The sequence below is a fragment of the Corvus moneduloides genome, chromosome 15 (assembly GCF_009650955.1).
Source record: "Corvus moneduloides isolate bCorMon1 chromosome 15, bCorMon1.pri, whole genome shotgun sequence".
Lineage (NCBI taxonomy): Eukaryota > Metazoa > Chordata > Aves > Passeriformes > Corvidae > Corvus > Corvus moneduloides.
Genome location: NC_045490.1, coordinates 8,189,245 through 8,202,392, shown reverse-complemented (window position 1 = coordinate 8,202,392; position 13,148 = coordinate 8,189,245). Strand labels below are relative to the sequence as shown.

General features: G+C 38.3%; 1 protein-coding gene across 5 annotated transcripts in view; it reads right to left on the bottom strand.

Annotated features, from left to right (window-relative positions):
* Positions 1 to 245: 245 nt before the first annotated feature.
* The window catches only part of FAM13B (family with sequence similarity 13 member B), a 44,928-nt gene continuing 32,025 nt past the window's right edge, over positions 246 to 13,148 (bottom strand). For 3 of the 5 annotated variants that reach the window (XM_032124793.1, XM_032124794.1, XM_032124795.1), the window contains exons 15-25: positions 12,035 to 12,100; positions 10,752 to 10,962; positions 9,094 to 9,223; positions 8,540 to 8,621; positions 8,042 to 8,271; positions 7,616 to 7,699; positions 6,721 to 6,816; positions 4,436 to 4,519; positions 4,168 to 4,340; positions 3,661 to 3,762; positions 246 to 2,597 (exon numbers count right to left, since the gene is read on the bottom strand). In XM_032124793.1, coding sequence (XP_031980684.1) covers positions 2,474 to 2,597; positions 3,661 to 3,762; positions 4,168 to 4,340; positions 4,436 to 4,519; positions 6,721 to 6,816; positions 7,616 to 7,699; positions 8,042 to 8,271; positions 8,540 to 8,621; positions 9,094 to 9,223; positions 10,752 to 10,962; positions 12,035 to 12,100 — 1,382 coding nt within the window. In that variant the 3' untranslated portion in view covers positions 246 to 2,473. The remainder of the gene's footprint in view (positions 2,598 to 3,660; positions 3,763 to 4,167; positions 4,341 to 4,435; positions 4,520 to 6,720; positions 6,817 to 7,615; positions 7,700 to 8,041; positions 8,272 to 8,539; positions 8,622 to 9,093; positions 9,224 to 10,751; positions 10,963 to 12,034; positions 12,101 to 13,148) is intronic. The other 2 variants (XM_032124798.1, XM_032124796.1) reach the window with 2 other exon arrangements.

The window sequence follows — 13,148 nt, the reverse complement described above, 5'->3', positions numbered from 1 at the left end:
TCCAAGCTGTCAGTCCAGGAGCTGCTGGGGCCCCTCTCCCGCTGCCCCTGCCAGAGGCACAGCCAGCACAGGCAGAACAAGGCTCCAGGGGATGCAGTTTCACCTGAGCCACCACCAAAGCAGACTGTGGAATTCAGACCCACCTCACCAACATCCTGGAGCTACAAACAAGAGCAGCAAAGGACTCAGCACTTGTTTTTAAGACATGGCAGTGGTGGAGAAAGCATGATGAGAAACAAAAGATGTAAGACAATAAAGGTTAAGGTACTTTTATTATAAAAGTCTATACAATGAGCACCAGACATAGCAATGCAATTATATCTGGTTTAGTTATATATATTCCATATCTATATATCCATATGGATATATAGGTTTTGCTTTTACCAAAGTAAAACTGTTATATCACAAAATGCCTAGTTCTACCATTTATTTATTGCTCAACAAGGATGGCACAAAACACACTCAGCATAACTGTTGCCATGCTTATCTACTATACTGAATAAACAGCCAAACACTGCATAACAAACACAAAGCAGCTGTTAATTCTGAATTGGAACCAGTCTGATCACTCACTCACTTATAAAAATATTGGAATCATATAGATTTAAGCATTATAAAGGAGGAATATATTATTTAAAACATTTAAATAGTGCATATTGACATTTTGCATGTGGTATATAAAACACAAACATTCATGTACAACACTATACAGTACACATTAGTTTCAACGTTTGGATACACCCGTGTCTGCAGACTGATAGAAAAGGAACTGAAGTGTACATTGCACAATGGAACTGAATAAAATTGATAAATGGTCTCAAGACTAGTTTAACCTCATAATTCTCTAAGGTCCCAGATCATTTTGCAGTTAAAAAAAAAGAAGAGAAAAGGCATATCACCAGTGCTCAATAGTTTTAGTGCTTTTTTTTTCTGAATTCCAAAATTACATGCCTACAAGCAGAGTTAAACAAACCAAGAAATATTCTACAGTACACAAATGAAATCTGAGCACTAAAAATCCTACTTGCAACCTATTTCATATGCTTCATGACAGAACAGCAAGTCTCTGAGGTTACGTGTGAGCCATTTCTTGCATCGTGAGAAAATTCATTTTTGGTCTTTCATAAAGCAGTGAATCATCGCTACGTTGACATTAGCCAGTCATAAAAACATGCAGTGAGAGTAAGTGCATGCAAAACATGGCCACAATCAAACTGATACACTAAAATTAAAAAAAAAACAAGAAAGCACCAGCTGAAATTAACATTTTGATTTTGTCAGATCAGAAACAGCTGCGGATGGCTGCTGCAGAGCAAAGCTAGTCCCTAAATCATCATTCAGCACAGCAGATGTGATACTCAAAACATTATTTAGTTTCAACTCTGAAGCTAAATCATGCAAGGCCCATAAACTGTTTTGCTTACATCGTAAGAGTTAGATAATGTATTTTTATTCTCCAACTGTAAAACAAAACCGTGATAAACGACAGTAATCTTTCCACTCCAAACCGACGTTTCTCCCTGTGGTGCGTGTTAACTACACTGATTTTAGCCCTTGACACCGTACTCAATTCAGGTACGGAGGGATTTTAACTGTCCTAAGCCAGCTCCTTTCTGTGGAGCCAAGCAAGTCTGAGCGCCATCAGATTTCCCAAACACCAAAGTGTTCACTGTGCTCCTCAAATCTTCCGAAAGCGGAGATGCCGTATCCAATTCAGCCCAAACACTACGTCACCACTGGCTGATAAACAACAACCGAAAAAGGGATCAAATGAACAACAATGACATGAGTCCTGCAGGCAGCATGTGATTGAACTTTTCAGTTTTCCAAGGTTTAAAAGCCACTAAGAAAAGGTCACTTTCTGGTTTGTCCACTGTCATCTTTATCAAGGAGGAAACACGACCGCTAATGAGCAAAATCCATAGACGTTAATTATTACTGTGTATAGGTGCAATTTAGAATATCAAAAATCAAAGTTGTTCCACAGCAGTCCTTTGAAAGGAATTACAGTCTGTTAAGTGTTCCAGGAATTAAGAGCTGTACCCTTAATTTGCTGATTTTTTTTTCCCCATAATAAAAAAATAGGCAAGAGGAGTAGTTCAGTGGAGCATTACAATATTAATAATTTCTTCAACAATGCAAAAGGTTGGTAATAACAAAAGTCTCAAAGTTCTTGAATGCTAAAGAAAAAAAAAGCTAGGGTTGTTTTGGAACAGGATGGATGCATCTGGAATACAAAACTTTGATGGAAACTGTGTTTGCTAAAGTTGGATAGAGCAGTCTCAAACTCAGAAACCGTATTTGCTCCCTAGACAGGACCTACTTACCCTTCAAGCATGTCCTAGTGGCACCACAGTAAAGTGCACAAACTGGATTCTTTCAACAGTGCATGACACATGAACACAAGCACCCAATAAGTACAGGGGTAGTATATGGAAACAGCATGTTACTCAACAGGTTGGAGGAATATAATTTAAATGGATTTTGAAGAATCTTGTTTGCTGATAAGAACTTCTAACAGCCTCAGTTTGGCTTTGATTTTCTTGTATTCCCTGTACTCATCCAGCATTGGTACACGATCTTCTTTCTGTACATTCCTGTAAAAACAAGAACATCAAAATCTCAACTAAATCCTCCATCCTGCAGCAAGCCAAAAACAGACGAAGCTACAGGCAGTTATTTTAGGGCAGATGAAAACATTACTGGCAGCTTGTTCACCAATAACAGACACAACATTATATTTTAGTTTATTGTTGTTAAAATTACCATCACCTAAAAAACTGAATTGAAAACCCAGCAGCTTTTACTTAGCACAACTACTGCAGCATTGTGTAGTAATCATTGCCCTAAGCTCTCCTGGGAATTTTACTAACAGGATATGAAGAGTTTCATTTCAGATCCTGTGTACACATTACAGAAAAAGACAAATTTAAGTCAACCTATGTTTTTTACTGTATGTAGATTGACCCACAAACTGGCAGCAGAGTATTACTCTTACTGGACAATAATAGATTAATCTATTAATATAATTAACCTCATTATTTGCCACTGAAGTCAAAAGGAGTTCTGTCCCAAATTCAGTACGTGCAAGATGAAGCCACGTTACTGGAATTTGTGTGACCAGTGGTCCAGAAGTTGGTGGCTCAGGAGAAATACAGGAGAAAGCACAGTCAAGTGAGAGCATTTGCCAGTCAAGAAAGTGACCTCTTAGGAGTGTTGTTAGTTTTGTTCATGAGGTGAGACACCTCAAAAATACAATAAGCAGCAATTCAAACAAATTCAAATAAGAAGCTTAAAAGAACTAAACAATAATGAGAAGAATAAAAATTATAAAACCCTTTACTGGTAAAGCAAATATCCACTGCCAGAACTGACCTACTGGAACAAGGGGCAAATGGGCAAATTTCCCTGTCCTGTGTTACAGAACAGGGATCATATGGGGTTTTTTAAATAAAAAAAATCATACTTTATAGTAAGTATATTTAAATGCTCTTTTTTTAAAATGTAACTGTTAAAAATACACAAAGTTATCTCCCTCAGGAGATTATTCACAGCAGATCAAAACAGATCAGATTCCGGCTGACAACATTCAAAATCAGCAAATATACTTGGCTACATAATGAGGCTGCAGCCCAGCATCTGGTTTTGTGCTGAACAAACCTTCCATTCTGCTGATAAAACTCCTCTTCAAATTCTCGTAATGTCTTACGTAGCTTCTTTTTCTCAGCTCTGGCTTTCCACAGTTGCTCCAATAATTCAGGCCTAAAAATTTCAAGTGAAAGAAAAATACTGTTGGTCATACAATAGAATTTAAATTCCTCAGAAACAACTGAGCTAGCTGCACTAATAATTTATTTGTCTGGCTCATAAGGAACATGCTATTTGAAAGTGAAATATTGAGAACAAACTAGCAGTTAATAAAGGGGTATAAATTTTCTGCTGTCTACACAGCTCAAATAAGGCTGAAGAAGGTTTAGAAGATACTAAATAATTCACTGAGAACAAAAAGATCTTAGTCAGACATGTCAGAGCAAAGAACACTCATTCAATCCAAACATTTCCTGAACATGTCACTCCCTTCCACCCAACATCATAGATTTAGTATCATGACTCTAAGTACAATAATTACAACTACTATAATTAAATTATCCACTTAATTGTCCATACATAGAAGCAGCTCGGGTGCTGGAGAGCCTCAGGTCCCGGGTGAGTTTCTCTTGACCATCTTCAATATCAGACTCTGAGTTTTCAACTGGGCTTAGAACGGGCTGTGTTTGGGCAGCAGTTTTTAAGATTTCATTTAGGTCTGTAGACAAACCATCACTTTCCTCCTCTTCTTCCTGAAAGTGAAAACAGAAATTCAAAACAAATGCGATGGATTTCAGTTTCTTATTACAAGTGCTGGAAAGTATTTTTTTAATTGCACTGTACCTACCTTAATTTCTTCAAAAAAATGGGCAGTTTCACCTTCAATAATGGGCTGTAACATCTGCCCCCGCCTCTTGGTTGATGGTGATCCCTGCAAAAATGGAAGTTTGTTTCAAAATGTACAGTAAGACATCAAGTGCTGTTTGAAGTCAGAATTATGTTGAAGTCACCCAGTATTTCCTCTTTGAGACGAATGAAAGGCTGCAAACATACTTACAGAGTACAAATAAAATAACCATATAACTCAAAAGATTCAGATATCCAAGGTATCCTTGGCACAGAAGTAAATGTTGTACTTTATAATTTATTTTAAAATACTCCTTTTCAGACTTGTAATAAAAATGATTTGCTCTCTCCATGTTTTGTAGAAGATTCATGAAGTGCAATGATAGCTCTGCATTTGGTAGTTACTCTTACTCCTCCCAAACCAAACCACAGTTACAGAGGCAGATCTGGTTATCTCCTGCCAGGTTCTTTCTCCAGATCACTCTGAAGCCCCACAGTTGGAAGTGTGAAATCAGAGCTATCTATTGCGACCTCAGAGTCAAAATCCTTTGAACTCCAGCCTAAAGCAGGTGTCCCTGTGCTGTCCAGGTGCCTGTTGCACACATGCCATAATGTCCTGCTCATCCCTTATCCCCAGACAGCAGAAGCAATTCCAACAGATGGTCTCTGGACAAGAGAAAGGTGAAACACAAAAGCCACACAGACAATGACCTGTCAAAGACTTTAGTTCATGAAAGGTAAATAGTCGTCTGCTTCTCTGGACACTTCCATACAGGCTTCAGTGCATGTCATTAGTGTACCAGGACACAGTAAGAGATATCTCATGGAATCAATTGTCACATAAACCAAAAAATCCATTCTTGAAATACCTGGCATTGAACACAGCCTACCTAGAAGCTACCACTGAACAACCCTTGGTAACAAGAGAGAGGTCTTCATCTCTTCTATAGGTTTCAAAAGCAAAGACCTGTGAAAAACATTTTACAGGTATTGCCTACAGCACAGATTAGGAATCGTGTTACTGACATCTCTCCTGAATTTAAAATCCTTCTGGTGGGCTATCACCGATCCCTTTATTTCACAGCCAAAAAACCAGAATGACCATGGTACAGTCATAAGGCTACCAAGAATGTAAAACCCATCTCAGCTGAAGAGTCAGATTTTTGAGGGGAGAGATGGGATAAAGCTCAACCAGTCAATGGCACTACCAAAAAGCTGTGACTCACCAGTCACAGAGAAACACATCAGTGCCTAAGAGCAACCTGTATTTAAAATAGAGTTCAAAAAGGGATTCTGATATAAAAGCCCTTAAACTTAAATATGACTGTGATGCAAATCATGTTCTTCTTTAAAAGTAGCCACCAAAAAAAATGTATGTGCAAGAAAGGCAGAATCTTGACCTGGTCCCTTTATCTCAATGTACTCCAGCCTAGAGGGGAGAGCTAAGAACTGTCAGTGACAACGTAAACAGCAGGTTAAGTTCCTGCTGAGTAAGCCCAGCTACCTACATCTGGGAAGAACTGTCTGTATGCAAAGAGATTATCTCACATCAGCTGTGCAGTCCCTTCCTTCCAAAAGGGTCAGCAGCCAACATCAAAACAGGGATTTTGCAAGCCTGGGTCAGTATGCAAGGCTTGGATTATAGCTCATGCAGAACAAAAGCAGCTGGCTGTCATTCCCCAGCTGTTTTACAGCTACTATAAACAAGGTTACCTCAATTTCCTTGCACAGTATGAAAATTTTTCTTCCTCATCTCTTAGAAGACCACAGAGAGAGGATAGAAAATTCAGAAGGAAATGAAGTGAAAATACAATGAAAAAGCATGGATATTGTACGGATGCTGCAGGTGCTGGTAACATGTCTCTCTCTGGGGAAGCATGAAGGAATGAAATGGTTCTGATGGCAATCCTCTCACTCAAGCCTTTGCTGACAGCAACCTGCACTGCAACTGGTGTTACTATTCTGGGGAGGACTAAAAGTACAGTATGTCCTGTGGATCCATACCTAGCACAGGCATTTGGGAACATCTCAGCTACAGCAAGTTAGCACAGCCCACTTACTTCCACAGAGAACCATTTGAATCCCAAGAGCCATCGAGGTCACAGACAGCTTGGAACTGCTCTGTTCTCACCAGTAAATCAATCAAATGCCTCAAGTACAATGACAACAACATCTTATATCTCCACAAGAAAGATGTTTTATGGAACAGTGTTACTAGCTCTTCTAAAGGCACCCTAGCAGTTCAAAAGTGGGAAAATAAATAGAAATAGCATTTGTTTTACTCACAAGAATAGGAGTAATGCTTGCTCTAGTTAACATTTGTTTTACAAGTCTGTATCTGTCATAAAGTGGCTTCACAATATGTCTTTCTTCTCTAGTAACCTAAAGGCAGAGAAACCACAGAATTAATTATACCGGTCACTCAATCACAGACAAGCAAACACAAAGCCGTGTGCTTCTCCTGCCAGGCCACCAACATTCTAGCTAGGAATACAAAACTACCTTAAATTGTGTGTATGAAAGGGGGTTTATGCAGATAAAAGGGAATAAGTGGGTGCTTCTTCATTCTCTCTCACTTTAACACCCTGTATATTTTAGGGAAAAGATTTAAACACTTCCTAAAAATTAGGGGAGCTTAAGCAGAGGCAAACCCTCTGTCTTTAAATATCCATGGAAAAGAGGAAAAAAAAGGGACCAAGAACTAGGGGAAAAGATGTGTGCCTGGCAATGACGATGGTTCTACAGAAATGACAGGGAAAAAAGAAAAAGATGAAACTGTAGAGAGGGGGATGGGAACTGTCTTTTCATTTCTGTTTCTGTGAAATCCAGAATAATATTTCCAGTCTTTTCCCAGGAAATTCAATAATCTTGTTTATTTTTCAAATGTCTCTTTGCCTCACAGACATAAAAGGCACCAAATGACACCCATCACTTTGCATACTCCAATAATCTGCTGATTTCTGAAAAGGGGGCCTAATAATACATACTTTTTTCTTTTTTTAGAAGTCAATGCAGCAAGTTCCTCAGATGGCAACAAGGAGGCCAATAGATACCTTTGTGTTTTGGAGAAGGAAAAAGAAGAACCCCCCACACCAGCATTAAATTCTGGTCTTACTATTGCACAAGAGTTACTGCTGTCTATGCACACAATGACACAGTCTGAAGTAAAGCCAAGCATTACCGGCCGTCCATGTTGGCTTTCATAATACAGGAGGCTCTTCTGGAGAGACGTTTTCTCTTCTACCAAATGGTCCTTTGTCATTTTCTATCAAGAATAATTAGCATTTAATCAAACACAAGTCATTGTTACCCACTGTACAGATGCCTAAGCCAAACTTAGCTTAGTTGATATCATAAAACCCACCTTCCTCCATTTAAAGCTGTTCAGTATTGTCAGCACATACTTCTAAATATCTTAATAAAGAGCAAAGAAAATGTGGTTCATGTTGATAATTTCCCCAGAGTTGTCAGAAATATGAGGGCCTGGCAAAGGGCTGCTGGGCAGAGGCATCATCATGTTGATAAAGTGGTATCTCAAGTGTCTGACAGTGCTCTATTTCCCCCTCTTATTCTCTTAGAAAGATCCTATCCATAACCCCATGCTTACCTTTATATCTTCTGGTAAACATCTCTCAACTCGTTTTTCCTTTAATCTTTTCAAAATGAGTTCAAGTGTAGCCTCCTTGGTGGGCTTCTTCTCTTTCTGCACAACCCGCATCTCATCTTCATTTTCTTCATCCTCTTGGTCAAGAGAGGAACCAAAGCTTTTTGGAAGAGTGTTACTTCGTGGACGTGTTTGAGGTATGAACTCTCCATCTGAGCTCCTCTGCTTTGCATCTGAAATGAGAAAAATTGCTCAATCCAAAGGTTTAAAAGAAGTAACACTCTCAGTTTAACTACAAATACAGGAACACAGAAATTTGCATAGGCTAAGTTTCTCTCCTAAAGAACTAAAGCCATAAGAATAATTGGATTTTTGAATAGTGCAGAATGTAAAAAGGAAACATTTTTAGTGTCACACGGAATTTTACTGAATGATTTAGCCATTTCAGTCACGTAGGTAACTTGTGTTTGTAGAAAACCAGAAGCTGTAGCAATCTCTTACCTTTTATTTGCTTTCTCAATTTGGTAAGTTCAGTCATCCATTTTAAAACTTTTGGATTGGCTGCAATATCACTATAGGAGGGCTGAAAAAAATACAAATAAACTACGTATTAAGACAAGCACACTAAATCTTGTTTATAAATACTTCTTTCAAGATTTGGTAATATTTGTGACAGTGAATGTGAACAGTTACATGGATTTCACTCAGTATCAGATCAGATCTCAGTGCCAACATAACGACAACACTTGTGAAAATAAAACTGAAACAACTTCAGCAGTTGAACCAGAGAGTGGTAAGACACTTCTGCTTTTCCACACATCTCAGCTGAAATGCCCTCAGTCTCACAGCAGAGCTGTCACTCTGTCCTCCTTTGGCTCTGGCATTCTGGCACATTTTCTAATATTGCTGTTGCTCAGCTCACTTTTGCAGACAGCAGCGTGTAACAAAATTCTCCTAATTTGTGAACACACAGTTACTCAGTGATGAGATTCAAGAGCCACTTAGCCCTCCAATGCAGTCCTTTATCCTGAGTAAAGACAGAAGTGCTAACCCACCTTACTGTTCTTCTCTTTTTCAAACTGTTCCTCAAATTGCTTTATTTTTTTCTGTAATTTCTTGACAAGCTGATATGGTGTCTTGTCTTCCCTTTTGTCATCTTTTGAGCTAAAGGATGCTCGTCGTGTTCTGTATAAAAACATTTTTTAAATGTCATTTAGATAGTTAAATGAGTGCAAACAACATGTATATTTAAGCAAGAGATGAATAATTTCTTTTTTTTTTTTCCAGTTCATAATCCATTCTTTTCAAATTTTCAGAGCTATTTACTCAAACTGCTTTGAGCTGCTGCCTTGTGTTATGCTGTTCTTCCTCCCTAATGTCAGTAATACCCACAACAGAAAAACAGTATTTGAAATTCAAGTGTAATGTACCATTAATTGCCAACTTTCTGATGCCTAGGCTATTTACCTAAGTTACTATATACTCAGTTGCTCTTCAAGTACTGGGCTCACAATAAAGCCCAGGCTAGAAAATACCACTGAACAACCCTTGGTAATTAAACAGCTTCACTTAACTGTCTCAGGCAAGCTAATAGATACTTAGCTAAAAAGTATCCACATCATTTGTTAGTCTTAGTAATAAATTCCCTAAACTTTACTAATAAGACTTACAGAGTACATGGTTCTGGTTTTATATCATCTTTCACACAGCTCCTTGACATTTGCTGCTTTTGCAAAGCATTTTTGTTTCAAGACTGACATGAGAATTTTCCAGAACAGTTATTGTACGAGGTGCCTGAAACATCCCTCAACACAGCCAGTGACATATCTATGTAGTTCGAGTTATTAGATACTAATCTAATAATAATACCGATCTAATAATCTGCTAGAGTAGATCCTTATTAGTTTCAGAATGAGGAGAACAGCTATTATCATCAGCATTTTTTTGCAGGTCAGTCTTCTACATCATTTTAACAGTACTGGTTAAATATCTTCTGCGGCTAATTGGAGAAAACTTGCACAAGGATCTTTTTGCATCAATAAATCTGCCAGACAGACAACTAGAAACTCTAAACTTGTTCTAATCTCCTGTTTCAGGTTTTCTCATTTTTATGAGATTATTTCTTCCCTAACAAGCATGACAATTCTTCTCAAATTCCCTTTCCCATTAACAGTAGCAGACAGTATAGGTCATGGGTTATTTACAGTTTTGGAGAGTCACACTCCCCAATTCATAAAAATAAGCTGCAGCTTGTTTAGTGACAACTCTACTTTAATAAACTAGGTTAAAAAAAAAGAAGAAAAAAAAGCCAGGGCTTACACAAAATCACAGACCAGAGTCCAGTAAAGCCTGGTAAACAAAGGATATAAATACCACCTTCAGCCCAGGAAGTGCCATTACAGCAGGTTGTCCGAAGCCCTGACCAAATGCTAGGGAAAGCTCTGCAAGCTTGTCCTATTTTTATCCTCTTTCCCTCAGCATCTGTCAGCAGCCACTTGGAGAGACACAATCCCAGCCCAGCTGAACCTCTGCTCTGACTCACTCCAGCAGTTCCTGGGCAGGCAGAGCAGTCAAATGGCCACATTTGACTGGCTACGTTTGACCTTGGTCTTCAGTTCATTCAGATCATGAAAACCCGCGGCATCCTTAAACAGCTGTATTTTCATCCTGCCAGTAACATTTCCTGCCCACCAGATTGCATTAAAATACACACCTTACAAAAGAAAGTGCTTTGGATGAAGAATCTAACGTTTCTGGATCATGTAAGAAACGCTGGCTTTGCCCAAAATCCAAACTCCGATGTGACAATATGGGATGACAGTCCTCTTCCAATGGATGATTAGTCATCCTCCCAGCCTGTGGGGAAAGCTGAGCTTCTCCAGATTCACTGTCCTCCTGCCAAGATTTGAAAGCAGGAAATGGATCTAGAAGATAAAAAAAAGACACAAAATGGTACTTTTCTGTTAACAGAACTATAACCAAGAGTCAAAAGGAAACAAAAATGCGTACCCAACGCTTAGTCTTGTATGCTCTAGAGGATGTGGTGTCATACACAAAGTGAATAAAACAGTGAAATACATCAGAAAGCTACAAATTCTGTCATATAACTGAAAGAAAAAGGTACTGAAATGAAGTATGCACACTAGGATCCCTTTTTCAAAGTGTATCTTGGGAGTATGCATTTCTGAGCAGTTCAACAGCAGTGTAAAAGAGCCTTATTTATGCATCAGAAATATAAAATAAGAATATGTTTATTGTCCATTGCAGTATTTTGCTGTGGAAATTAGTTTTCATACTGTACACAGGTACTTTGAAAGGTTGTCCTCTTGGTTTTGAAGAAAGTAGGTCTGACAGTACCTCTCTAGGTACAATGCCCATTTGCTTAAGTCTTTTTCAAGGAGTGTTTTTGGGATTTATGATAAAATCTATCTTGACACCACTGAGAAAAAGAGATTTCTTAATTTGTGGAAGGTGATTTTTTAGGAAGGAGATTCCAAAACAATCAATTCTTTCAAATCCCTACGAAAAGCTCCTTGCTAACATCCCTTATAATTCTTTGACACGTTTTTCTTGCTGTCTAACAAGAAGCTGACATAGCCTTCCAAGTACTTTAATTTGAAATCCCACCCCCCTTTTCCTTTCAGAGTTGCCTGATTTTTTTCTAGTTTGAATCAGAAATTTGAAAACTGGGTTCAAAGTGTGCAGAACAACAATAAAACCCACAAAGTAATCTTTAAAAAAAAAAATAACCCTTGTACCTGCTTTCCACTGCACATTTACTAAGTATGATTGGGAATTTTTTTTGTTGTTTTTAAGCTGCGATCTTGCCTGTTTGCACAGTACAAGATACAAGAAGGGGACCTTTTTGAATCAACAAAAAAACTGCAGATCAGAATATTCCCAAGATATAAGGGACAGCAGGTGAAGGGTTAGTTAGAAAGCAAACCATCAACTATCAAAAGGCAGATAACTGAACGTATGGCGAACCATACTTACCCTCCCCTTCTCTCTGCAGATGCATTGTTTTGAAATCAATGAGGGGGAAAGTGATAGGGCATGGCGCTAATAAAATGAAAAAGAATGGCAAAAATACTAAAGTGAACACACAGCACAGTCAGAACAAACTATACATAACATGTAAAGCAGGAAGATACAGTACCAGGGAAAAACAACCCATCTTTTGGACCAGGCCCTGAGCACTCTCAGCTTCCAAGCAATTCCCATGGCAGGTAAGGATGCTCAGTCCTCAGCCAATTTGAGCTTTTTACTGGACAGGTTTACAAAGAACTGGTACAGGAATAGTAAAGACTTATTGCAGTTTAATAAGAGACTCATGCATCCTCGCATCAACAAAAGGCAAGCTCTAATGTTTTTGCTCAGAGCTTGTAAACGATAAGAGATGATGGTGATTTCCAAAAAGCAGGGCAAATGCAGAAAAAAATACTCAGAAATATAAATCAACCATTCTGCATTTTTGCCTTGGGTCAGCAAGCATTTGATGATGATTTTCAAGACCTCTGTTGCATGCCTTTGAGTTTTCTATTAGATTGGCTTTAATAACCCAAATCTTGTAACAGAACTTGGACTACTACAGATTTCTTAACAAAGTCACTCTACTTCAATGGAATGCCACAAGGACTTGCAGTGCCTTGGAAGGCTGAGTTCCTAATAACCATCCTAAACAGAACTGAAGAATGGTCAACGTTCAAATACTTCACAATGAAATAACAACTCTTGCAAAGATCATTATTTAATACCAAGAAGTTATAATATAAATTTATAAACAGGCTGCTTTATTTTCAAAACAAGGGTCATCAAGCTATTTGGGGAAGTAAAACCAAAAGCAATTTCATGAGCAGATTTAAGGAAATTATGAAAATGGATGCCACAAACCTTCTGAGAATACATATTAAGTACCTTAACATAAACTGAGGATGCAACAAAATGTAATGTGCAAGTAAGCAATTAAACTAAATAAAACACCAAAAACATAAGGACTTTTATGGGTTTTTTTAGCTTTACACTGTTCTTAACTTGGGCAACACGAATGAAAATCTGGACTCAGTGTCTTTGGATGCCTGCAATTTGACTTCTCTGTGCCGTGACATAC